Source organism: Lycium barbarum, chromosome 9 (genome assembly GCF_019175385.1).
Source record: "Lycium barbarum isolate Lr01 chromosome 9, ASM1917538v2, whole genome shotgun sequence".
In the NCBI taxonomy this organism is placed as follows: Eukaryota; Viridiplantae; Streptophyta; class Magnoliopsida; order Solanales; family Solanaceae; genus Lycium; species Lycium barbarum.
The window spans coordinates 27,912,627-27,940,496 of record NC_083345.1 but is presented as its reverse complement, the minus strand read 5'-3'; the positions used below and the strand labels follow the sequence as shown (position 1 = coordinate 27,940,496).

The 27,870-nt window shown below is 37.5% G+C and overlaps 1 protein-coding gene across 27 annotated transcripts in view; it reads right to left on the bottom strand.

The window, feature by feature from the left end:
* LOC132610787 (probable inactive protein kinase At3g63330) overlaps positions 1-27,870 on the bottom strand; it is a 34,454-nt gene that overhangs the window by 6,063 nt on the left and 521 nt on the right. For 6 of the 27 annotated variants that reach the window (XR_009571315.1, XR_009571314.1, XM_060325165.1 and 3 more), the window contains 16 exons: positions 27,446-27,615; positions 26,451-27,379; positions 24,285-26,343; positions 23,502-23,741; positions 20,868-21,111; positions 20,242-20,347; positions 20,008-20,149; positions 19,518-19,782; positions 18,868-19,235; positions 14,435-14,493; positions 8,438-8,588; positions 8,040-8,214; positions 7,270-7,492; positions 4,706-5,209; positions 4,022-4,079; positions 1,848-1,935 (listed from right to left, as the gene is read on the bottom strand). Coding sequence is in view for 23 of the 27 variants with exons in the window: in XM_060325165.1 (XP_060181148.1) it covers positions 1,848-1,935; positions 4,022-4,079; positions 4,706-5,209; positions 7,270-7,492; positions 8,040-8,214; positions 8,438-8,588; positions 14,435-14,493; positions 18,868-19,235; positions 19,518-19,782; positions 20,008-20,149; positions 20,242-20,347; positions 20,868-21,111; positions 23,502-23,741; positions 24,285-24,369 (2,708 nt within the window). In the remaining 4 variants the exon portion in view is untranslated. Of the gene's footprint in view, positions 1-1,847; positions 1,980-4,021; positions 4,080-4,705; positions 5,210-7,269; positions 7,493-8,039; positions 8,215-8,437; positions 8,589-14,434; positions 14,504-18,867; positions 19,236-19,517; positions 19,783-20,007; positions 20,150-20,241; positions 20,348-20,867; positions 21,112-23,501; positions 23,742-24,284; positions 26,344-26,450; positions 27,380-27,445; positions 27,616-27,870 lie in introns of those variants that run through there. The other 21 variants (XR_009571316.1, XR_009571317.1, XM_060325175.1 and 18 more) reach the window with 19 other exon arrangements.

Sequence of the window (27,870 nt, the reverse complement as noted above, 5' to 3'; positions counted from 1 at the left end):
TATTGGTGGAACTAGGAAATTCCTGAAAGCAGGAACACCGTAGCGTTACAACGAAACAAGATACTTGTTTTAGAGGAAACAGGAATCTCCTCTATAAGTGGTTATAGGGATGGAATTAATAACAGGGATGGAAGGGAGCTTCTGGAACCCTAAGCATATGAGCACTCTTTTGGAGTGGCCATGTGGAAACAGATAACAGGTTTATGGGGAATGTTTTAAGGATAATATTAAATTAAAGGTGGGCAATGGAAGGAAAATTAGACGATGGACTGATAGATGGTCTATAGAAAGACTGTTAAAGGATCAGTTTTCTGTCATTTATAGCCAGATGATGATAACGTTGCTTGATGGCTGACTGCTTTATGGAAGACAGGTGAAAATCTCAGCTTAGGAGAGACTTTAATGATTGGGAACTGGATGAAGCTAGTGCTTTTTTGCAGAAAATGCAGACAATAATTATTGAAGAAAGCAAGGAAGACACTTAGGTTTGGCTTGCAAATAATATGGGAAGACCTCGGTTCTGCCTATTAATGGTTCCAATTCAGTATCTTGATTCAGAGACATTCTGGCCCTGGAAACTGTCGTGGAAAACGAAGGCCCAACAGCAGTTGCATGTTTTGGGTGGTTTGCAGCTTCTGAAGCTTGCTCGACCCTGGATAATTTTCAGAAAAGGGGATTCAGTTTATGTAATAGATGCTTCGTGTGTGAACTCTCTGCCGAATCTGTCAATCATCTGCTGATATATTGCAACCAAACCTGGAGGATCTGGTCTACATTTCTAAATATATTTGGTGTGCTATGGGTGATGCCACAAAGCTTTAAGGAATTACCGAACTGTTGGCAAGGACAAAGTGTAAAGAGTTAATCCCCGTGTATCACCTGGACAGTATGGCAGGAGAGGGAGAAAAGATGTTTTGAAGGAAAAGAGGAGATGAATGACTTTGTCAATTTAAATGCTTCCAGAACCCGTTCTGTTGGCTTAGAGGAGAAATTGTATTTAGCATTTCTGATTTCTAGGACCTGTTAGACGCGTAGGTCCTCATCACGTACTGAGTTTTTGTAATCTGTACAGTACCTTCTTGGTACTGATTTCTTTAATAAAATCACTTTATAAACAGAAGTAACAAGGTACTTTTTATTTTTATTTTTTATAAGGCAATATAGAAGTAACAAGGTACTTGTTATTTACAATAATCAACTTTCACTAAGACTCGAAATTTTTGAAAGGAGGTGTTATAAGTAAAGTGTTCCTGTGCTAGAATGTCAAGGGTCGAATTTGATAACAGTTAAATTCTCAAGTTAAATATTGTCGACATCATATGTGTATTGTGTTGACACCTATAAATAGGTCCGTCTTGTATTCAGTAGATCATCAAGTCATCAACAATAAGTAGATAAGATCATCAAGTCATCAACAATATCTTCTCTTTATTTTTCACACTGGAGGAAATACTTATATCACTAAATTAAGATATTCATAGGAAGAAATAAGACCCATGTTGTCTTCACACAGATTAGTTTCGTGAAATTCCTGGAACTAGGAAACAAGAGTACGTTTTCCGCATATGGATTACTTTCCCAGATAATTGATGAAGTATCAAGAGATGGAAGTCCAAAGATAAAACAGCTATGATGCAACGAGATTTATACCAAAACATGAGGACACGTATTTGAGATCACCCGAGAATCCACACTAAACATCCAACAGCATTAGGCAGTTGACTATAATGTAGAAGACAACTCAACACAAAAGATGTGGAAATAATAAAAGCAGTATTTAGCAGTTGACTATAAAGCAGAAGACAACTCAACGCAAAAGATGTGGAGTAATAGATAAGTTGACGTACATCTTAGTTATATAACTCTTATCTTCATTCGGATACCCTTTCAAGCACCTCCCAGAATCTTGATCCTCAAAGCAAACGACCATATTCTCTTGTGTATAGAATAGGAAAGAATACTAGCATAAGGATACCATTCTATATATAAAAGAGTCTCAATATTATTATACAAAATATAAGGTGGAAAGTCAGCCCTTTAAAACAATGAAAAATTTGACAACAGTACTTCACATACATATAGTGGATCCTTTAAATAATCCTTAGAAAGCTCATGAACACAGTTTCATCAAATACGATGAAAGAAAGGAAGAAATCAGCAACCATATATTAAGAAAAATTCACAGATGTTTAATTTAGCAGCAGAGAGAGAGTAGAAAGTTAAGACATCACACAGCAGCTGACAAATAAAAAATTATAATCAACAACTCAAGGGAAACCCATATCAGACATTTTTGAAACTTATTTTCAACTGAATTAGACTGGGTTGGTATATTGAAACATACCTTTTCTTTTCTTCCTGACCTCATACTAAGTATTGTAGCTAAGACTGATATCCTAGAATCTCCAAGTTATTACTCCTATGTCTCAACCACTCAGCCATCATCTTTAAGGAATATAGGCTCAAATGAAACTTAAGAACTACAGAAAATCAAGATACACAAAGAAAAGAGTATCGTCCTTCAATTCATTTTGGTTGGCATAATCAAGAACATATATATTTCTTTTATTTGGTACTACCTTTATCTTCACGGTCTTATTTTTTTTTTTGAGTTATAGAGAGCAATAGTCCAAAAGTCTCTTGTTTTGAAGCAACATTCTCCTCTTCCGACAGTAATATATCTTCTCATATCCATGACATTGTTCTCATCAGTTATATTTAACAAACTTTAGATAGAAAGGCCAGCAGAAAAATAACACCTTTAGTACGTCAGAGTCTATATCGGTTAAATGTATGAGCTGTAGTCTCCTTATATGGCCTTGTATCCTCATCACTTCAGCTACTTTGTGGGGTTTAGTCACACGTAGTGTCTATTTTCTCAATATGGTACTAAAGCAGGTAAAAGTCCTTGGGTTAAGTCTCATTACCACCCTTCACTAAATAAATTTCACGTGCTTGACCCATGAAAAAAATCATTCTTGCACATAAAGCGGTGTGTTGAGGGCATAATTAAGTAAATAAAGGTGTGTCATATTTAATAGCTTAATCCATCAAATGAGATGGCCACACAATTCAATATGATATTGATATTCAGCTACCCAATATTAGGTCACCCATATTATGTAACTCCATGCTCCATATTTACAGACCTTAGCGTGCATGGCCGCGTTAGAATCCCACACGTTTAATTATACGGATAATAGTTTCTCCTTATATAGAGCAAGTTTTGCTTAGATTAGTTTGCTCACATTCTCTGTTATTATGGCTTCACGGCCTTTTGGTTTTAATACAAATGTTACCTTTTCAAACAAAAAAAATATAGTCCTGGACAATCCTCACCACTTGAACTATCTCTTGGAGTTGAGTTAGGCTCAGGGTTCATTTTCTTAGCAGATATCACACTTAAACGGATAAAAAATGTTGTGAAATGTAATATGCCGTGTCATTGCCCAAAATCTTCGTTTTAAAAACACTTTGAAGGTGAGAAGGTTCTTCTCCCTGAAACCATTCAGTTTATCTCTGTTTTATTCTTATTTTGTTGCTCAACGTGAAATCTTTCTAAACCGTGAGAATTAAGAATTCCATTGTGGCCTTAGCTACAATGTAACATCAGAAATGTAGTCTTTGCCACCATTAAAAGATAAAATTTCAGCTATTAAAGTAGAGTTCATTTTCCTATCCTTATTTTTTTTTTTTTTAACCCCGAGGACTTTTCGATTCTTAACTGACAAAACAGAGCTAACTTTTGGCCGAAGCCTCATGAAACATTATCCACAGGTATTCACCATCAACTGATGTGCAACAGAGCAGAAGTAAAGACCCGTTTCCACAATAAGCTGTGAGCACTACACATAGGACCCTTCAACATGGAGCATCTCAGTGGATTCAAGACAGTCCAAAAAAAAAAAAAAAAAAAAAAAGCTTAGATAACACATAACTACCACACAGACAAAGCAACAACATCTTTTCCTTTTTATAAACTAGCACAAAAATTTATGTACAAACAATGAAAAACTCTTACCAGGTTTTATATCTCTATGGGTGATATTGCGATCATGACAAGACTTAAGTGCCATCAACTGCATAGAACAGAAATATAGAAACGAACAGCCTCATGAGAAAAATGAAAGATCATAGATCAGGATGGAATAAGATACTTGGAGGAGCCTTTCATATAAGAAAATGGTGCAAGCAAAGTGAATACGTAAAACATGATATTCCGGTTATTAGTGGTTATTTTCAATAGAATGTCAAGTTTTCACACAAGGAAAAACCCCAACATTCATTACTAGGTGACCTAATTCTAGATGATTAAACCTGCAGCAATAATAATAGAAGAACCAAGAACCTTCTGGGGCTTTAGGTTGAGAATGTGGCAACCAACAGAGAAACATTTTTCGCAAGCATGTTTGGCACTATTTGCAGTCACCTCAACATGGGAAACCATGCTCCTCAACATTATCCAGGTGAAGTAGAAAAAACATTAACAATCTAATTTAGAATAAGAGAACCATAACTGCATATATACTATAGTCTAGAAATACGTCAAATGAAAGACATGGTTTGCAACTAAGCCAAAGTGAGGGTGGAAAAGCTACAAGAAAGTGTGTATCACAATCCAATGATCAAGGAACTACACCTCAACAATTATTTATTGCAAAGAAAAACAATGTTAAAAGAGGGATAGAACACATCATGGAAATACCAATTGCCAAATCAGATTACGCGTTTCCTCTCGCCCTGCTTCTGTTGTTTTCAACCATTTCCACCATTTTGATGGATGTAATATCTGAATATGCTTTATATTTTCATTTCCTCCCTCCGAATTATTTATCACTTCTTCAGCTGTATAGAGAAGCTTTGATAAGGATCTCCCTTCATGACGAAACACAAGCCATATCTCATTGGATCGAGACTCGAAAGACTCCACATATCTGGCAATGTGATTAAGACCATCCTCAAAGGCAGCTCTCAGCATGTCCTCCTTTTTACCATGCACTTTGTTGAACCTCAAGGTTCTCCGCCTTCCTAGATCCGCTGATTCATTTATTTCCACAGGATCATGCAGATCAGGTCTTATATTTAGCAAGAGGGAATTTGAATCTTCAGCTTGTAGTGAACCACCAAGAACAGTATGAGCATTCAAAAAGAGTTCACCAAAATATTTCTCCCGTAGCCCACTTAAATAGACAGAGGTGCCTTTCTCTACCTGTTTGCAGTAGCTAGTTTAATAAACAGAAAGACTTCGACAACCAAAAAGCAAAACTGAATACCAGTCTCATACTAATCCAACTAGATGACTTAGGGAATACAATTAAAAATCCAGGTCTACCAGTAAACGAAACAAAATCACAATAACCAAGAAAATCAAGGTATTCAGCTAGCCAGAAAAGGCAAGAAGAAAACAACTAAAAACCAAGGTGCACGAAAGGCAGAAGACAAGGAACCTAAAGGTCTGATACAAGAGATCACCACATACTATACACTCTAGCAAGATTCTATTGAAGAATTAGAGAAATTCTGAAACAGATGCATAAAATAGCAATAGCTTTTCAGAAGAATCCAAACCAACGCCAAGAAACTACTGAGACCATTTAACTGAAACAAAATTGAGATTCTTATAAAAAATCTTTGATTCACACAAGAAAATCAGACATGTCGAAGAGAACTGTTTCTGCCCTGTTAACTTCTTCTTGCCTAAGACAAAAGTTACGTGCATAAAGTACTCCATGTCCACAGGAGGTACTATGAGCACCGTGCAGCCCTCTGAGTTAACTGACAACATTGCATCATAGAAAAAGTGAGGTTCAGCATGTACTCTAAGCATTACATAGCAGATCTAACCCTACCAAGCGACTAGTGTTACTCAAATCCAACAAAACTAAACATTTTAGTTCTAACTGCTAAACCAACCGCCACGATGTGAACCCAATTATCTTAGAAACTAGGCCTATTTGTCTTCTGAAAACAAACATGTTTCCCATTGGAGACATTCCTGGTTTACTAAACCATTCCAAAAACGGAAGGTCCTTTTTTTCCTTAAATTGTTTTTTTTTTCTAAAAATGTTTTTTGTTAATGTATCAAGAGAACACGTTTCTAGACTCATACATCCCTCTGTTCATTGTACATTCGAAATTTAATTATAGTATATTTACAAACCTTTTTAGCATAAGAATGACTATCTTTTATATTGTACGAAGCCTAAGGATCCAATATAAGGAGCTTCTCCTCTGCATTGTTACTTAGTAGGCTTGGCCATAGATTCCAAATATTTTTCCCTTTATTTGGAATTATGGAGTTGGAGTTGGAGTTGAAGATGGAGTTGTGTTTGGTTATACTTGCAAAGAATATTTGGATTAACGTTCATGTTTGAATCTACTTAAATAAAACTACACAAGTGAAAAGCGAGTTGGAATACAGGTTATAAGCTGTTTTTCAAATTTGAAATACAACTTGAAGTTGAATTTGGAATTTTCGTGGCCAAACACTGATTTTCAAATAAAGTGAAAAATTATTCAGGAGAAAGTGAATATTTTTATGGCCAAACGGGTCCTTAATCAAGTCAATAAAAGCTTTTCTCTTCTATGATCTTGGTAAGGACTCAAATAGCTTCCATTACCCACAGGCAAACTTATGTCGCTTACCCAACCAACTTTTTTTGTTTTTCTTTTTTCTTCCATCCAAAGTACGATGCAACTCCTTCGATGACTAGAGCCGCTTTAGTCTCCAACGGTCAGTGTTGTTACTCTTTTTTGTGAACCCACACAACTTTCGTTCTTCTATTTCTTGGTTCGAACTATTATGTTGAATAATTACTTGATTTCATCCATTCATTCAATTCACAGTCAAATACTTTCCCTGAAAAAGCAAGAAAATAATTTTTGTGGCTACTGAGTTATGGAACGTCATTTACTAGTTTGAAACTGAGCAGTCGAGGTTCTTTCAAATTGTTTCTCATTACTAAGAAAAGGAGAAAAGATATCAGACAAAATACGGGCTTGTTTTATAGCAGGAGTAGTTAATCGTTATTGGGGCACATCTCCTAACTGTTAAGAGTCCCACATTGGTGGGTTAAAGGGTACATGGTCTCCTTATATGGACTTGGGCAATCCTCCCCTGAAATAACAACTGGTACCATGATACGGTTAAAGGGTACATGGTCTCTATCAACCATCATGAGGTAAAGGATAAAAGAGTAACCAGCATTATAATGCAAAACCAAATCTAACAAATATTCTGAAGATTCAATTCCAGGATATCAAAATTACCATGATACGCTTCAAAATGAACATGCTGCCTTCAGAAGGGCCATCATCACAGACATCAGCAGATGATGGATTCTTCCTTCTTTCATTATTGGCCCCCTCATCCATAGTATTAGCTGAAAAGTTGCTACTTCTTGGAGACTTGATGACATGAGAACAATTCCAATAAAAAGCTAGCCAAACTTCACCATAAGATCCACGATCATATTTCTTCTTTAGAATGTACCTTGTAGTATAAAATTAATTCGACATAAAAAGAAAGATACGGATTAAGCACTTCTCATAAGGGGAAAAAAAAGATACAGACAATTTATAACCAGCATACACAAGCTTCGGAAGAAATAATAGGATGAAGACATACACTGATCAAGCAAAAAGATTAAAGCAGATGAAAAAGAAGCCGTTTTGCAAGAGTTGGAAACAGAAGAAGTATAATAATACAGGAGAACTCATAACAACTATTTTAGCAAGTGAAGCTAAAAACTTTTCCAATCAATCTAAATAAAATTCTCTGTCAAATCACGCATAATAACATTTGATGGTGCTATGTGAGCAAGTGATCAAGCACAACAATAGCAGAATCCATTCAGATAACGTATGCTAGTCAGTAGTCATTCCAGGGTCCACTTTGTGTCACAAGGAGAAAACAGCTTAGTATATTCTTGTAGGCAGTGCAATTCATGCAAAGACTAATATATACTGAAGATCAGTTTACAAGGATTATTACAAAGTGAATGCAATATCTACAAACCAAAAAATTCGTCGAAAAGTACCTTGAATCTGCTCTGGCATGATCACTTGTACTGCTATCATTGAATGGAATAGATTCAAGCAAACCAAGGAACCTAGCAAAGCCTTCAGGATTAATGCACTGATCTTCATTATCACTAAAGTTCATCCCAAAGTGCACGCACATGTGCTGATCATTATATAGATCCAGAGCTCCACCTACATCAAACAAGGCAAGTGGAAATTTAGTTCTTGTGGTGCATTGCAGCTTGGCTGATAATGGGCTTCAAACGTGGTCTAGCCATTTCGGAAAAGTCAACAGCAAAGTTGCAGCCGAGGGGCTAAAGGATGCATAAATATCGAAAGAATAAGCAGACATTCTAGTGCATATTACAAAGAATGAACAATCACATCATCAAAGCACACAAGTTCCGCTGCTTACCAGAACTCTGCCCAATGCTATCAGGTAAAGCATGGAGAAGCTCATGCTCATATTCATCAATGTCCTTCTGAACCCAGAAGGTATACTCATCGTTAACATCAAGGTTCTCAGACAGATAGAAACATCCAAAACCGCTGTGCTTTCCTTCAACCTGAGACAAGTGGAAGAATTCTTGTAGCCATTAGCATTCCAGTAGGTGAGCCCAGAATTGCTTGCAGATGACACTGCATAACAATTCCATAAATTTTATCCAATTCTCAACAAATATTGATGCCCACAGTTAATGCAGATATCACATCGAAATAGAGTGCTGATACAGTCAAATAGACTGAATATGCAGATAGCAGGATTGTAGGTAAAGAAACTAAAGACTAATTACTTATCCCAAGTAATGAGCTCAAGAATGGTCGATGTTCAAATGAACGGATGAAAATATCATTCTTCATTTTGAATATTTTTCGAAAGAGCATTGTAATCCAGGACAGAAAAAAAATCCACAACAGAAACTTCGGGTAAATGACGATGATAAAGGAAGTATTTATGAGAGTTGTGGTCTTTCTGGATAAGACAGAGCAACAAGATCTTTGGAAATCTAGTTTTTTCTATGAGCGGAATTGATCTAGAACAGAATAGTCTCTAATTTGTCGTGAGCTTCACATTCTTTCTATTTAACTATAATATCCATGTATCATTAAAGAACGCTAGGTGATCTTTTCTCATTTGCCTAAGGCTTGGTGGGAAGAGTTATCGGTACCTGTGATGGGGCAGGTAAGAGGGTATCCGGTGGAATAGACGAGGTGTGCACAAGTTGGCCGGACACCAACTGTCATATTAATAATCTCAATGCTGACACTACTTAATCCTCAGAATGTTTGTTTTGTATCTTTGGAGAGACATGCAAAGCACTCTCCACCAGAGAACCTTGGATATGTAGGAGAAGTCAACAAGGATAGACTTTGTGAGTTCACTAGGTGTCACCCTCCTGAACAATACAAAAATAGATCGCTGTTCTACGTGGTTTTGATAGGAAGAATTTCACAGCGTGCCCTATTTGGCACTGCCATTTAACTTGTACCCAATATTTTAAAAAATTATGTAATCTGTACCCTTTGTTGTTACACTCCAGATAATAACTTCCACTTCTTCATCTTCTTCTCTTATCTGGTGGCATATTCATAGCTTATTTAAAAGTATTTAGTCTCTTTTTTTTTTTTTTTTTGTAATCTTGCCACTTGAGTGAGTAATACGGGATCATGGTGTCTTCATTAGTTGATGAAGAAAAATAAGATGCTTGACTATGAAAAAAATGGATTTGTTAGATTTATTGTTGTTTTGATAAATTGATGATTCGGGTTGGTTCTTTATAATATTTGGAACTTATGTTTCAAATTTGAGCTCATTTGAGTAGACTTAGGTATTGAACTGTGTGTTGGATTGTTGAAATTTTAGCTGAACAACAGACATGACATGACTGAAATGCATGCAGAAATTGGTTGAACTTCAGTCATGTGTGACTGAAGTACAGGCAAAACTGACTGCACTTCAGACATATGTGGCTGCAAGAGTTCCGGACGAACCTTCCAACAAGCATAAATAGAAGTTGAGCACAAGGCCATCCCTGCGGGAGGTTGCTACCCATAAGGCCATCTTGTGCAAGCAAAAATGACTGAACTTCAGCCACAGATGACTGAAATACATGCAAAAATTGGCTGAACTTAAGTCATGTGTTACTGAAGTGCAAGCAAAAATGGCTGCACTTCAGCCATATGTGTCTGAAGTGCAGGCAAAAATGCCAAAATTTCAGTCATATGTGGCTGAAGTTCAGTCATGTATGCGACCTACCAACTTCAGATAAAATTTGTAACTTCAGACACAAATTTGAAGTTACAAATTTTATAAACTTCAGTCCCGTATGTCTGAAGTTGTGTCCGAAGTGGGTAAATTTGTTGTAAGAAAAATGAACTCGGGCTACAGCTTAAACAGCGGTCACAAAATCGGGTATTTGTGCATTTCAACCGTGTTGATAGCACACAAAAGCTATCCAGGTGTCCCAAATTCACTAAGAGAGCAGATCATTCCTTCCTGAACCGTTCAATTCAGCATTCTTCAGCCCCAATTAGAATGTAATACATTCAAGATTCGTATGGGCCGACCCACTACTCTAAGATTGGAGACTAGTTGATTGGGGAGAAGTGCACATATAGTCAATCTGAGGACCGTTCTTTAAGGCATAACCGGAGTTCACAAATTTTTGCAAGTTTAGCCACTTCAAATTCACGGGTCTGAAGTTGGGCTTGCCAAAGCCTAACTTCAAATATGCATGTCTGAAGTTGGCACAAATTCAAACTAAAGACATTTATTCATGTACTTCATACTCAAATAAGATGAAATATCTACTCTTATTCTACTTTTTAAAATCCCTTTAACGGATAGGTACCTGTTTTGGTTGTGATAGTAAGCTAAAGTCTTGGTTAGAGATTCTAGAACTGAATAAAGGTGTAATGACAATCTGATTTAGTGGCTTCATTTTTCACTTGATTTAGTGGTTTTTTCCTTTTAAATGAATTTCATTCATCAAAATTAGCGAATGATTATCAAGCATACAGTTCAATTGGTTACTGTTGTACAAAAACTAAGAAGAAGGTGGAGGAGGAGAAGAGGAGGTGGAGCAGTAGGTTCTTGTATGATGTTTGCCAACACTGGCAACAAGTTAAATAATTTCAAAAACTGGATATAGCTTAAATAGCAGGATGAAAACTGGATATAGCTTAAATAGCAGGATGAAAACTGGCTATCATGTGAAATTCCTACAGTTGATTGACTGATTTTTATTTCATGTCAGGCCCAATTGCAAAACTATGATGTGATCAGTGGGGTAAAAAATGATTGTGTATACAAATACGTGAATGATCGGTTTATCACTTTATATACATTGTTCAACTCGTAATTGAAGGTAATTTAAAACAAGGGGTTGTCTTACACTTGGTAAAAGAAAAACATCCCATGAGTTTTTCCAATAATTACCATATGTAAATGAGGACTTTTAAGCATTAGGAAATTGTTAATATGGCAAGAGTCCACTCCTTATAAATATGAAAAAGGTTTGGAATCCTTATAAACGTGTAATTAGGAAAAGGAATTACTTTCTTTTCCTTTTTAGGAATAATTCTACTATTTAGGCCTCAACATGCTTGAGGGAATAACCAATCAATTCATTCCCAATATCTCCTTTCTTATTCTTTACATGGTATCAGAGTCAAAACCATCTCTATTCTTATTTTCCACAATGCTGCCCCCATGTTATATTGTCCACGCACCCGACGTCCAATCCTGGGCGATCAGAAAGTGTTAAGTGTCCCGTGATTGGATGAGAGAATGAGTTATTATCTCCTTATATGGTCTTGAACAATCCTCACCGCATGAGCTAGATGTTAGACCTAAGGTCCATTTTATTATGGTACTAGCACCAGGGGTTTCAATCCCTACTCCTACAACATAGTTTCCTCTCTCTTGTCTGAAAGTTCTTTTACTTTTTCTTTTCTAGTCTTAAAAAGAGTTTTACCTTTCCGAAAACTTCTTTTTCTTATTCCCACTTGAAACAATTTTTCTTCTTCTTTTTTCCAAAATAAAAATAAAAAAATGGTGGTTAGACCGATGGAGCTGGAACCCTACCTTCATACCCTGACTAGACTGGATAATAAGGAATATCTCGTACCAAATTGCAAAGCAACAGTTATCATCCCTATCCTCGTCTACAGCTTGCTCTCCAACCAGGTAGGGTTCAAAATTGTAAAGCAACAGTTATAACCCTTTTGTGTTGAAATTTGTAATCAAGTTGGTGTTTCTATTAGGAAATTAACCAGTGATGATGCACGAGAATACTTTTCTGCACCTATCTCTTCCTTTGTCTTCACAAAGTATTCTGCATATGTTATCAGGTACATATACTCAACAAAATGGAGTTGTTGAATGTCAAAATCGGCATTTGACCGAGACAGCTAATACATTGCTAATTCGTACTCATATTCCGCTTTGTTTTTGGATTGATGTTATTCTCACCACTTGTTACCTAATCAATCACATGTCTTCCTCTGTTTTGCAGCCCAAGAGTCCCTATTATATACTTTATTCGAAAAAACCTCTATTTCTTCTTTCACCACGCATGTTTTGAGAGTACCAGTTTCGTCGACGATCTCATCCCCCAAAATGACAAGCTTTAAGTGAAGTCCATCTAATGTATCTTCTTGAGGTGCTCTCGTCTCCAAAAGTGTTACAAATAATACGATCCTATTACATAAAAGTACTTTGTCTCAGCCGACGTAACCTTTTTTTAGACATCCCCTTGCTTCTCGCCAAATTCACAATATCAAAACACCATCATCACGGTTCTTCCCACTCCAACTCTTTCTGACTCCAAATCCTCTCACTCCAGCTCCTCATTCTACTCTTCTACTCTAGATGACCTCGATCAGACCCTCCACTAGCTTATCCAATTGATAGCTCTGTCTAGAAATGTCAAACGGCAGAAATGTCAAATGGGCGAGTTGAGTCAAATTTGGATGGGTCAAAACATATTATGTTAATAAACGGGTCATAACCCGGGTTCGAGCCGTGGAAACAGCCTCTTGCAGAAATGCAAGGTAAGATTGCGTACAATAGACCCTTGTGGTCCAGCCCTTCCCCGGACCCCGCGCATAGCGGGAGCTTAGTGCACCGGGCTGCCCTTTTTTTAAACGGGTCATAACCCAACCACCCAAAATCAGTTTGGATCAAAATGAATTGGGTTAAAATGGGGTGAATTGTGGTTCATAATCAAACTAGCCCAATAATTACTCAAATTGAAGCAACACTATGCAACGTCTATTTAGGTGATGTTAATTGGAGGTGGGATGGGAAAGGGGGAGGGGAGAAGGTTGGGTGAGGAATGATGATAGTGCTACTAGTCTTAGTCAATCCTGGACTTTTCTAATGTTCATTCTGATAGCTATCAGATCCCATTCAATATTTGTAATGTTTCATTCTGCTTTTGCCTTCATAAAGCAAGCAGATGAAACAGAAGAATGCTCAATCGTTGATCAACTGACCTATTGAGTGACCCAAATTGATCTGTATAAAAGATGGGTCAGTTAAGCATATAACCCAAATTGACCCGAGAAGAAAAAACCATTGACCCAGCCCCTTAAAGTCTGGGGGATTAGGTGGGTTACACACTTGTATGAGGATAGCAACACACAAATATTATTGAATAGTTTGACGTGGACTGGGTAAGATCTCCTTTAGACAGCCAATCCACTTCTGGGTATTGTATTCTAATTGGAGGAAATTTAATACATTGGAAAGGCAAAAAGCAAGATGAAGTAGCACATTCAAGTGCAGAGGCAAAATACCAAATAATGATTTTGGCTACATATGAGCTTATATGGTTAAAGTGACATCTTAAAGAGTTAAGGTGTGGAGAAGATGCCAATGTAATATCCACAACAATTAGATTGCAATACACATTGCTTCGAACCAATTTCTATTGAGCCGAGGGTCTTTCGGAAACAGCCGTCCTACCTTGGTAGGAGTCAGGTCTGCGTACACCCTACCCTCCCCAGACCCCACGGTGTGGGATTTCACTGGGTTGTTGTTGTTGTTGTTGGTTTTGTTTAATTCACTACAGTAAACTTGAAATGAAAGGATGCTCATATGTTCAGAGAAGATCCCTCCGATCCATGCCCTTTCCCTACTCTTTTCACCAATAATCCCATTGTTGAAGATACTGCACTCTGACTCTCATCTCAGGCACACCATTAAGTTGGACTATTGATAGCTGAACTAGCAGACTGTCGCGAGATCCCCACCCAGCTACCCAACAAGCAAATTGTAATACTATAGTAAAGGAGAAGTGAATGCATCAAATTACAGACAAGTTTTTATTAGCTCCCAGCCCCAAAATCAGAGGACCCATTAGCAAATAGGAAACATCAACCCAGCTGTTATCAGTCCTACTCTTACCAATAATCTGCCAAAATTGGAAGCAAGTGGTGGATGACCATCCTCCTCCCCGCTAAGCACTGCAATAATCTTAAATAAAATGAGCTAAGTCCAAGAGAACCACACTATGAAATAGGGATCTGAAGAATCATAATCTTGAGTAAAAGGCTGCCTTGAGATAAATGCATAAAAACATAGAGATTTACAATGCTATTTGTCTTGTAAGAACTGTGCACCAAGGAAATATACAATCAAGTCAAGAATGCGAAAAGTGGATAATTCACCAAATACAAAATGAAATTAACTCTATTCAGTTAACTAAAATTTGCAGCTCAACCTACAATATTGAGAGGAACATACCAAAAAATTAATGTTTTGATAGGTAATTTCATCTTACTCTAGAAACTAAAGTTAATACTCGAAGCTAAATATGGTGGAGTTTCTGCATTAAATAAAGGGGAGATTTACTAGTATAATCCTTCAGAAACTGACATAACGAATATGCAGGAAGAAGAAGCTCAACAACAACAACAACAACAACAACAACCCAGTGAAATCCCACATCTTGGGGTCTGGGGAGGGTAGAATGTACGCAGACCTTACTCCTACCAAGGTAGGATGGCTGTTTCCGAGAGACCCTCGGCTCAAGGAAGAAGAAGCTCAAAATTCAGGAAATGATCAACTGCACTATTAAATTTTTGAAAATATAACCCAATGCATGAGTCCACCTTTTAAAACACAGTGCCACATTAAAACTCTCTATTACATGTTATCCATTGTTTCACACACCCTTAGGTCCATTTGTTTCCACTTATGGACTTCTTGAAATTGAATCATCCAAATCTCAGTTCATTAAGTGCATTCTTTTTTGTAATATTCATTTAGACCTTGTAGATAGAGTTAAAATCAGCAGTACGTTCAATTAATGATTCTTGTGATTTGTGAATGCAATTTTTTACTCCTACTCTATATATTAACCTCCATTGTACAATCACCGCAAACGACCATTGCACAACCACCATCGACAACCACGGGCAACTACCAGCAACCACCACCTCTCCCACGGCATGCAACGTAAGTTTCTCAGACTCTCCAAAAATGCTGCCGCACCCGTGTCGGATCCTCCAAAATACACTACTTTTGGAGGATCCGACACGCACCCCTCGATATTTATTGAAGAGTCCGAGTAACATAGCCTGCAACACACAAACAACACCAGCCACCACCATTACCACCTCTGCCACAAAGCACAATCACCAACCACCGACCACCACCATCACCACCAACTACATCCACCACAAAACCACCTGTACGAACCACCTCCACTGCCAACCACCACCAACGGCCATCAGTCCATAGTTGTCACCTTTGGCCACCACCGCGACTGCCACCAGCTACCGCGACACAACTACTAATGCCATCCTCCTCCACCAACCACAATTATAATCATTGACAACCACCACCAACTACTACCACTGTCACTAGCTTTTGGAGTGCGCTTCATCACATAAGCAGTTTTTAAAATATGATGTAAATTACGATTATTTTCTTACAATTTTTTGGATATGAGATTTAATTCTTAATATTTATTACTCCCTCCTCCCAAGTGAAGTGTCTTAGTTTGAGTAGGCACGGACTTTAAGATATAAAGAGAGACATTGAATCTTGTGGTCCTAAATTAAAGATGTTATGTACTAAAATGCTCTTTGAATCTTGTGATTATAAACCTGTCATGTAGGATGTTTGAATTGAAAACTTACTAAATATAGAAAGAGGCACTCTATTTGGGACAGACCGAAAAGAAAAGTAAGACACTTAAATTGGGACAGAGGGAGTAGCTTTTAAATAAAAGTAAATTATAAGATTCAGATATTGAAAAAAAAAAAAACAGTTTTAATTATTCTGTGTTCAAGTTTAGAAGCAATATCTTAACAATCAAATATGTATATATGATTCAAATGCCTTGGGAGAGTAGGGGGGACGCGAGCAGTATGTGGGATAGGACGGCGAGCTGCATTAGGGAAACAGCTAGAGATGTCCTGGGAGTCTCGAGAGGTCGCCGTGGTAGGTGACGTGGGGACTGGTGGTGGAATGGAGAAGTCCAGGGAAAGGTGGAAGCAAAGAAAGTGGCGTACGCGAGGTTGGTAGACAGCAAAGATGAGGAGGAGAAGCGGACGAATAGGGAATCGTATAAGATTGCGAGAAAGGAAGCAAAGTTGGCAGTTTCGGCGGCAAAAACGGCAGCTTTCGAACGTCTATATGCAGAACTAGAGGACAAAGGCGGGGATAAGAAGTTGTTCAGGCTAGCCAAGGTGAGGGAGAGAAAGGCACGGGACTTGGATCGAGTAAAGTGCGTCAAGGACGAGGATGGCAAAGTATTGGTAGAGGAAGCTCTCATTAGACGGAGATGGCAGTCATACTTCCATAAACTCTTGAACGAGGAAGGTGAGAGAGACATTGTGTTGGGAGATTTGGAGTACTCTGAGGGGCGCCGCGACTTTGGGTATTGTAGGAGTATAAAGGTGGAGGAGGTTAAGGGTGCTGTTCGCAGGATGCGCAGGGGAAGAGCTACCGGTCCTGACGAGATCCCTGGGGAGTTTTGGAAGAGTGCGGGCAGGGCAGGTTTGGAGTGGTTGACTGGATTGTTTAATGTTATTTTTAAGACGGCGAAGATGCCTGAGGAATGGAGGTGGAGTATGATGGTCCCTTTGTATAAGAACAAAGGTGATATTTAAAGTTGCAACAACTACAGAGGGAACAAGCTGATAAGCCACACTATGAAGGTGTGGGAAAGGGTGGTGGAGATGAGGGTGAGAAGAGGCGTGCCCATTTCAGAGAACCAGTTCGGATTCATGTCGGGGCGCTCGACTACAGAAGCCATCCATCTTGTGAGGAGACTGGTGGAGCAGTATAGGGAGAGGAAGAAGGACCTGCACATGGTTTTATCGACCTAGAAAAAGGCTTACGACAAAGTGCCAAGAGAGGTTTTATGGAGATGCTTGGAGGCCAAAGGTGTGCCTGTAGCGTACACTAGGGCGATCAAGGACATGTATGAGGGAGCCAAGACCAGGGTAAGGACAGTGGGAGGAGACTCGGAGTACTTCCCAGTGGAGATGGGATTGCACCAAGGATCAACTCTTAGCCCATTTTTATTTGCTCTAGTGATGGATTGTCTGACGCGGCGAATTCAAGGTGAGGTGCCGTGGTGTATGTTATTTGCGGATGACATAGTCTTGATCGACGAGACACGCAGCGGAGTGAACGCTAAGCTGGAGGTTTGGAGACAAACTCTGGAGTCTAAAGGGTTCAAGTTGAGTAGGACCAAGACAAAACATGGAATGCAAGTTCAGTGACGTGACACATGAGTCTGGCGTGGAAGTGAGGCTTGGTACCCAGGTCATCCCAAAGAAAAGAAGTTTCAAATATCTCGAGTCTATTATACAAGAAAATGGGGATATTGATGATGATGTCTCACATCGTATTGGCGCAGGGTGGATGAAATGGAGGCTTGCTTCAGGAGTGCTGTGTGATAAGAAGGTGCCACTAAAACTTAAAGGCAGGTTCTACAAAGTGGTTGTGAGACCGACCTTGTGGTACGGGGCAGTGTGTTGGGCAGTCAAGAGCTCTCATGTCCAAAAGATGAAAGTTGCGGAAATGAGAATGCTGCGATGAATGTGTGGGCACACCAGGCGAGATAGGATTAGGAATGAAGATATCCGGGATAAGGTTGGAGTAGCATCAGTGAAGGACAAGATGAGGGAAGCGAGGCTGAGATGGTTTGGGCATGTGAGGAGGAGAGGCACAGATGCTCCAGTGCGGAGGTGTGAGAGGTTAGCTATCAATGGTTTCAGAAGAGGTCGGGGTAGGCCGAAAAAGTATTGGGGAGAGGTGCTGAGACAGGACATGGCGCAGGTTCAGCTTACCGAGGACATGACCCTAGATAGGAGGTTTTGGAGGACTCAGATTAGGGTAGAAGGCTAGTAGGTAGTCGTTGTTTCGATCTATAGTTTATTGCCCTTTGTTTCTTGCTACTATATGTGGTTTCTTGTACTTCGATTATCTTATTTATCTGTGGTAGCTACTGTTCCCTTTTTTTCAGACTGCTTTATTTTGACTTATTCACTTTCTTTAGTTTCATTTGCATTCTGCTTTGAACTGCTTGTGCTTATCTAACCTTTCTCGTTGTGATTTCTCTTGAGCCGAGGGTCTTTCGGAAACAGCCTCCCTGTCTTCCGAGATAGGGGTATGGTCTGCGTACACTTTACCCTCCCCAGACCTCACATTGTAGGATTTCACTGGGTATGTTGTTGATGTTTGTTGATTCAAATGCCTTAATCTTAACAAACAAACAAAAAAAGGGGCATTAGACTCCCTTGTCAATTCCCAAATTTCTTGTTTCCCTCTCATAGTCATTTGTGGTCTCACAAGTAAAGATGAAGAGAACTCAATTTTACCTGAGTGTTGAGAAATATAATTACTATCTCCTGAAGATGAGCAATCGAATTTTCTAATTCCTGCATGTGTTTTCTTCACTACTGTCTGCGTTGAACCATTCCATCTAACTGGAAGGATAACAGCTGCCATGTTATCCATACTACCCTTTTCAAAAGCAGCATTCACTATGCAATCAGCTAAGGAGTATGAACATGAATAAACGAGTTCTGATCGTACAGAGAAATCAGCATGTAAGGTCCACAATATGTCGCAAATATCCTGTGAGCTAAGCTTTTCTAAAACGCCATCAGATGCAGCCACCAAATAGCAGTCGTTGCCGGTCAAAGGTTGCCAATCAGTGACTTCAGGAGCAGATATAACGCCATAACTGATAACACATCAAGAAATTGATAAGTCATATCTCAAGTTAAAATAAGTCTTTTGAAATTTCCTAGTTTACTAGCACTATACAGGGAAAACAAAGCAGATGATTCGTGCATGTCTTCTAGTTCAGCAGCTAAAAACACAGATACTCAAAGCATGCATCCAAGTTCACCAATGAAGATGCACAAAAATTTATGCATGCGTCCAAGTCCACCAATTAAATCTGCAGATAAAGCAATGGTGGGAATATATTTACAAAGATCTTTCTGCAAAATGTGAACCTTACCTTTTAAAATAAACATCACCTATTGCTCTAGAAACAGCCAATTGACCATTAACCCTAGCTACGCCACCCCATTTAGAAACATGTCCTCCTGCGGTCTCCACTCGAGACCTCTCATCATCCCTATCTGGGTGGTGGTCTCTAGTCAGTTCATTAGCAATCAAGAAAGGCCACTGGTCAGGAGCTGCTAACTTGAAGCTTCGGAAGTTCTTCACAGGTTCGAAAATTCCAAAGCCTCTATTTTGCCTATATAACCTCAACAAATTAGCTGCAACCAAAAGAGGATTAAAATAACTATCTCCGCTAACAGTCCCACACACAAGAGAGCCCACACAATGGCCATTATCAAGGGTTAGAGGCATCCCATTGCTCACTAAGCAACTCATACATTATCTAAAATATGAGTTTTGTTATGAAGACATTATATAATATATGAATATAGAGCACAAAGATTATCACTTGAAATAGAGCAGAATAGGAGGACTTTTCTAACCTTTAGCCTCTTCTTGAGATTTAAATTCTTCAGAGCATAAAAATGCCTTTGAATCTCCAATATTGGCAACTAAAATTTGATTTTCTGCCATAAGTATAACTGTGGCAGTAGAACCAGAATCAAAATTGTGTCTGAACGCATCCTTCAAAAGCGGACAAGTTAATATTAAGACAAACCATAACAAAGATTTAAGTTTGATCGGCCTAACAGAAAAGATAAAACTTAAGAGGTTACCCTTGAAAATGCAGAATCAATATCATCGATTGCCCTTAGCAATGCTTCCCTCAATATCTCCAGGTGAAAAGATTGTTCAATGATTGATGAAACAGTCAGCTTGAGCCTACACAGAAAAAATTACAGCTTTTCTTGGATAATTACATCATGAAATTAGTTTGGCAATATGAGATGCTATCGGATAAGTAAATACAGATAAATGAGACCCTATAATAGTAAATAAGCAAGGGTCATCTACTCCACTGACATGTTCCTCTATACAGGATTAAACTAGCAATGATGCAGCACCCTTCAAAGATTCCATAAAAGGAATCAGGAACTTTTGCTCGTCTTTGTTTAAGCCTTGGATATAATCAACAAAGGAAGTTCCCAATCTCGCCCTACGTTTCTTTTTAGTGGTTTTTCATTAGAATAGTGGAAAAGAGGGTAGTCCTTATCATTCTCAAAAGTATGCTTGTTGGTTTTCATGTATTACCGTGAAAAGGGACTGAACGACATGTCCCCATACAAACAACATTTTCCATATTTCAATTTCTCATAATTGATAAGAGTTAATTTATTAAAAAAATACACTTGCTTTTAAGAGGACAATGGAAAATAGCAGAGTGCAGGTCTGTAGGAGACACCTCCCAAAGTTCAACTCATCCAGCTTCCCGTTCAGGTCTCGAAGAGTACTCTGTCCTCTTTCATTTGGCAAGAGCCCAATCATTTTCCTTGAAAGAACTGAAAATGTTGCATCAAGAAGAAAAAATGTATGCAATGTGAAATACTGTAGTAATAGCTTTGATGCCATTTCACTTGCTTCAGCACCGTTATGACCATCAAAAACTGCAACAACGCCAACAGTAACCTCAGTAATTCCATTACCACCTGCATTATATAAGAAAATTTTACAGATAATAGTGAAACATAAGGAGAAGTAAGAACATATGTTTACCCAGCATTGCGAGTAAGATGGAGTCTTACATAGGTTAGAGTCTACTAGAACTATTTGGAACTGGTACTGCAGGGTAGAGTCCAGACGTTACAACCAATTTACTGACTCTTTAAACTGTCATTGCCTGGGTTAAGCTCCAAAACACATACATATCTAGTATGCTTAAACTAGAAAATTAAATAGCTCCTAACATCTACGGTACTATTCAATTCATCAGATAGAAAGTCCACCTTTCTTTTTTAGTCCGTACCAAAGTAGTTATCATTTTTGTTCTATAAGGTTTCGAAACTTTTCAACAGATCAACTCCACAAAATTTGCATGGCATCCACTTTAGTCTTCTAAAGAATCTTTTCTACTCCGTTCTTCAAAACTAAAGGAACACCATATGGCTCCACATGCTCCCATATGAAATATGCCCTCCACTTTCATAAAATGTCTTAGTACCAAGTAATGAAACTATACATTGTTAGGGAACATATGATTCAACATGTTAGTGCATTAATATTCGTAAAGTAGAGTAGAGAAAAGGCTGTTCTAGAAAACGTAAGAATAGGTCTGATGTATCTTTAAATGAGTATTATGTGTGAAAAGATCTTTTCATATGAAAATGGACATTGTGATGGCACAAACGATGGACATTCAATTTGAGGTGGAAGGAACACTAAATAAATTACATTTTCGTCTACTGTTCTTTAGATAACAGGGCAAAGTCAAATTCAGACAATCAAATCAAAAGAAAAAGAAATAGCTAGGAAAAGAATTCACCGGTAATTCGAATTTGCACTCAGATACATGCTCAATTTGAAAAACGCCGTTTTGTTGACTCCTAATATTTAATCTAGTAAAGACCTAATAACAAAGAAATGGTAGTTCTTCTCCACCAAGCTGCAACCAACCCACATTTCCATTTGAAGTTTAATAAAACACAAAAGAGACTTTCGTTTTCTTGATAATTAGCACATAAACTTTTCCGGGCATCTTTTTCTATACTTCACCAACTTTTTTGTCATTTAAAACTTTGCTTTAAACACTCAACAGGAACAATTGATACAAATAAGTAATTAAAATTTTCAAGTATGGGTTTTATGCCGGTAAACTAAAAATTGGATTCACTAAACGATAAAAGTCATAGTGGTAGTTGCTAAATTGTCATAGATAACAATAATAATAATTCATATAATAGGTTTACAGTGCCCACCACGATCCAACCCATATTTATAGAACATGATAAGAGTAATGCGCATATTTCATATGATATAGGTACCAAAGTAAAAAACAGAAACAAAAAAGAGTCAATGGTCAAAAACACATCTAAACTATCACTTTTTCGCGAGTTTCATACTTCAATTACCCATTGTTACCTTTACCCACCTAAACTATCACTCCCTTTGTACTAAAACACACCCCAATGCTGAGTTAGCCAAATATTTAAAATCAAATTGACAACCGGCGTGTGAAGGCCAACTTAGCATCGAGTTGCGTTTTAATACAAAAGGAGTGATAGTTTAGGTAGGTAAATGGAATAATGGATAGTTGAGGTATGAAACTCATGAAAAGGCCATAGTTTAGGTGTATTTTTCACCATTAACCAGAGGCAGATGTAGCACTATAACTATGGGTTCAATTGAACCCCTAACTTTCGGTGCGTGACATAAATTTATGTGAAAAAATTTAGTAAAATTACAATAAATAGTAGACATGAACCCATAACTTCAAAAGTATAATGGCTCAATGTTAAAAATCTTAGAAGGTTGAACTCATAAAGTTTAAATCCAAGATCCGTATCTGCCATTAACTCAACAAAAAGATTACCAAAGTAAAAGTAGAAACAGAAAATTTACCACACGTAAAAGTAGACTTCCACAATTTTTCTGTCATTTATAACTTTGCTTTAAATACTCAACTGGAACAATTGATACAAACCAAGACAGAATATATAAGTAATATTTTCAAGTATGGGTGTTTATGCCATTAACTACAAGTTGGATTCATTAAACAATAAAAGTCTTGGAGCTTGCTAAAACTATCAAAACATAGCAATAATAATTCATGTAATAGGTTCATAATTCCGTTCACTTTTACTCGTCCGCTATACTAAAAGTAAAATTTCACATTTACTTGTCCACTTTAACATATCAAGGAAAGACAAAAAAAAAAAAAAAAAAAAAATTGTCGTTTTACCCTAAACATTAATTATCCAATTCTAAATCATTCTCTAAGTCCAATGAGACTATAAACCAATTAATATAGGTATTATGGTAACATATGGGGGCGTGGAAAGTCAAAAGTGGATAAAGGTACCAAAGTAAAAGTATTAATTACCCGGGAAAGGGATACGAATATCGAGGGCACATAGAATTCGATCTTCTTGAGATTTACGGCGACCTCGATGCAACGCAGTTTGACACCTACCATTCGACCATTGATCGGAACCATAATCTGGAAGCTTCCATCGAGGGCATTTTGGGGATTGAAATACGGCAGGTGCACCGCCTTCTTTGTATACCGTTAAACATGTTGATGATTCTCCGTAACTAGAGGTGCTAACGCAAAGAATAAACCCTAACACAAATGTGAGAAATTTGGTCAGCTTTATAGACGGGTTGAAATTGCGGGAGAGGTGTTTCATTGTATTGGAAATTGCGACAAAGGATAGTATTTGCGCGGTGAATTTGAACAGATGATGCTTTTCTTTATACGGGTGTCGGTATTTCCGTTTTTATTCACATATCAATACGTTGCCTCTCCGTACCAATGCAAACCAAAAAGTAATCCCTCCATCTAATGAGAAGTATGGAGAAAATTATCAATTGGACTTTTTTTAGTTTCATATGTATGTAGTTCATGATTTTTTTTATCATTTTAGTCCGAAACATTAAAAGTAATCGTGCAAACGAAAAAGTCCATTATGTTTAACTAGCATGAGCTGTATAAAAACATAAAAAATGGGAGACATAACCAAATTTTATATGATGAGAAGAAAGGATAACTTTTGCTCTCCCCTCTCAACTAGATTGTTATAGCCCGTGCACGCATGGGCCCAATGTTTACCAATAAGTATTGGTGCAAGTGGTATTTGAATATAGTTTTAGGAGTTATGATTACCTTTGTGCTGAAATATATTTTTATGTGAATATAGTTTTGAACTTCTCAACGGGTAATATAAAGTCGGGTGGAGAAAGCACTGCATAATTGAAATTGTTTACATGGAATTTACATATTGACAAAAGCTGGTATTGATAAAAGGTGACGCGGTAACGCAATCATCCACCATGTTGTTTGCATCACCCTCGCAACCATCCACCATGTTGTTGGCAGTCGTCAGTGGCAGCTGTAATTGTGGCCTGATTCAAAAACTACCTGGAGAAGAATCATGAGAACACCAAAACATTCCTCATTTCTGCATTAAGAATTATGTGCAGATTTTAAGTTTGACGTAGTAGCTAAACACACATTCTTGCAAGTGCAAAGAATACTGATACTTCCAAAAGTAATAAAGGACGCTATGCTTAAGCAAACATCATCTTTATTCTACACAGAACATAAAGTTTTATATAATTCAGTAAGATCACTTCAGGGATCTGAACATCCAGTAATGCTTGAGTTGAAAGTTGACTCTTTATAACCCTTCTTTTTCCTGTCCATTTGGCCTTTAAATAAGCCAAGCTGAAAAACACTAAATAACCGAAGATGATAAACAGTAACCAAACACATAGATAAAGATGCACACACGAACTTCCGAAACATCTTCTAAAGATGATGTCATAGACATATACCAAGCCGAACCTTAAAATGGAAAAAAATAAACAAAAGATTACAAGGCAAAGCGACAATTCAAAATCCAGGAGAACATCCTATCTAATAAAGTGCTAAAAGCCTAGAAAAGACTTGCGTACCATTTTTATCGCTTCTGTGAATGTGACACTAAATTCTTTTAATTTGCTAGAATGGCAGTTTAGTTTGCTTCTCCAAGCTTGAGATGGTGGTTAAATTGAAAAACAGCATAAACTAAAAGAGAGAGAAAATGAGATATGCTTGCAAGACCAAAATGAAGACATCGGGAAAAAACATTATTTCACTACATTAAAACTTCAAACTTCCTTCACAGCATTTTCCTTGGCATGGTGAAATATGATTTTTGGCTTTTAAGTTCAGCATATATTCACAAGTACATTCAACTGGTCCCCCAATTTTCCATGGAATAAAACAGCAAAACTTTGTTCATCACAAATAAAGTTACAGTAAACTCAAGAAACAAATAACAAAAATCAAAACTTACGAACTTGCCAATTTCATACTCCTCAGGTGGCCATGAGTCCTCTCTATCATGTAACAAAGTTCAATTAACTATTTCTACTCAAATCTATAAACCCCACACTACTCCTTAAGCACTAAAAGTCCAAACTTTATCCAATCAAATGACCCTCAAAACTATTTACCAAATTCCCATATACACAAAAGCATTAATATCTATGGTCTCCTCAGCAGAACACCAAAAAGTGACTTAAGCAAAAAAAAAAAAACTCTTTTTGAAATATAATATTGGAGCGAAATGTAAATTTTCACTCAGCTATAAGTTTAATACTATTTAGTATGGTTATATGGTGATATAAGTTTAATTTTACGGGTACATATCACACAGGTAGAAACAACTCCAATAAACATAAACATACGATTTCTATACACTAATAAAAAAATGAACAAATAAGGAGATGGGCATATCCAAGATGATCAAACAAATCTTGATGTCCTACCAGCGAAAAGAGCACCATACACGTTGGAAACTCGACATTTTAACGCGAAGAAGCTAACCGAGAAAAATTAAAACCAACAGAAGAGCGACACTTACCGAAGTCGACCAGGCTGAACACGCACAAGAATAACAGCACAGACTGAAAACTGAAATAAAGCAAGCAGAAAATCCAATATAGTGCTAAAAAAATCATTCACACATACTCGAGCAAAAAAAGAGAAAGCAATCGATCATCCATACATGCAGCCAGAAAATACAAAACACCAACAAATGAAATTTGATGGAATTTATACAAACCAAAAATCAGCAATTTTTGGAAGCCTTGATTTCTTTTTTGGAATCATGTGATTCATCTTCATCGTCCTTCCCATTTCTTGCAAAATTCATGACCCAAATGAGGAAACGACTCCTCTGGCAAAAAAAAAAAAAAAAAAAAAAGGAAAACCCAATTGCAGTCAATACTTTTTAATATTTTTGAAGTGCATCGTGAAATCCTAGCAAAGAGGTTCAACATTTACCTTCACGGGCAAGGTCATGACCAAATAGATCTCTTTTTACTCCATTTCTTTTTATTTAAAGGTACTTTTATTAATTATGAAATTCCTAGCGAAAAAGCATGCCATTTTTTAATTCCAGCATCTAACAAAGTTGTGGATATAGGAAGCTCTTCCGAACCAAAGAAGTGGAGTAAAAAGAGATCTATTTTCTTCTTCAACTCAACCAGCCTAATCAGATTAAGAAAATCTGTGAAAGTCAGTCGAAGAGCATCCTACAAAAAGGATAAAGAAGATTAGCCCAAAATTGAAAGAGTAGCTAACTTGAAAATTTATGACACCAAACTGAGAAACAGACATGGAACTGGAAAGAGTACTGGAAAAGAAGATGAAGAGCCCTTGTTAATCCATCTATAAGGTGGCTGTAGCTTGAAGAGGTGCCACGTAGCTGATAAATTGTGTTGGCAGCAGAAGCAGAAACCACGTAAGTCCAATGGTGGTACACTTACCCTTGAAAAGCTAAGGATAAAATGACACAAATAGCCTCAAACTGAAATTTAATCAGCAAAAACAGACATGTCGATCTACCATCAAACTTGTGCTTCTATAATACAAGGAATCTTAAAGGTCACAAATAACATAATGCACGAACAATGTTACTGGCATGCCATTATCTTCTCTTCTAAATGTGGTAGCTAGTTACATAAGCAATGTTCTTCTCAAGATATATTTTGTAGTAACGCTTTAAAATAAAAAATAAGAACAATTTTATTATCACCAGCAATATGCAGCTGATACAACTTAAGATGTTCAAAAAATAATACCAACCTGTTGAAAATTCTTGAATGCATCTTTGAACTTCCCATTGCCAAATATGTAGCCTCTCGCCTATAATAACCCTGCAACCCCGATCACAACCCATCAGAGATTAAGCACACAGCACCCGTATCAACCTACATCAAAAACAATAAAAAAGTAAGCACAATTCTTTTCCAATATTTTGACAATTTGAAACAAACCTTTGAATATCTGGGGACAATTTCAATAGCTTTAGCTCCGTCCTCTATTACGCTGCAATATTCCTTCAATTTGATGTGAGCAAACATACGATTAGCCTAGTACACCACATTCTCACTGTTCAACTTAATCACTTGTGTGTACAGAGCAATAGCTTGTGAATACTTATGCCCTGAAACACATTGAAATCGGAAATAGACTTACTATTTAGGAATATGCATAAATGCCGCACAGTAAAATAAACTGCAAAAAGTTCTCAACTTTTCCACTCTGAGTAACAATTAACAAAGTGCAAAAAGCCCTAATCAAGCAACTATCTACTTCAGAGAAAAAATATTTTTTGTTGGGTTAAAAGTTGACATTAGGTGCTGGCCTATAGCTGATGATAGCTTTTAATTTACTAATGAGTTGCAGACATGCCATCCCA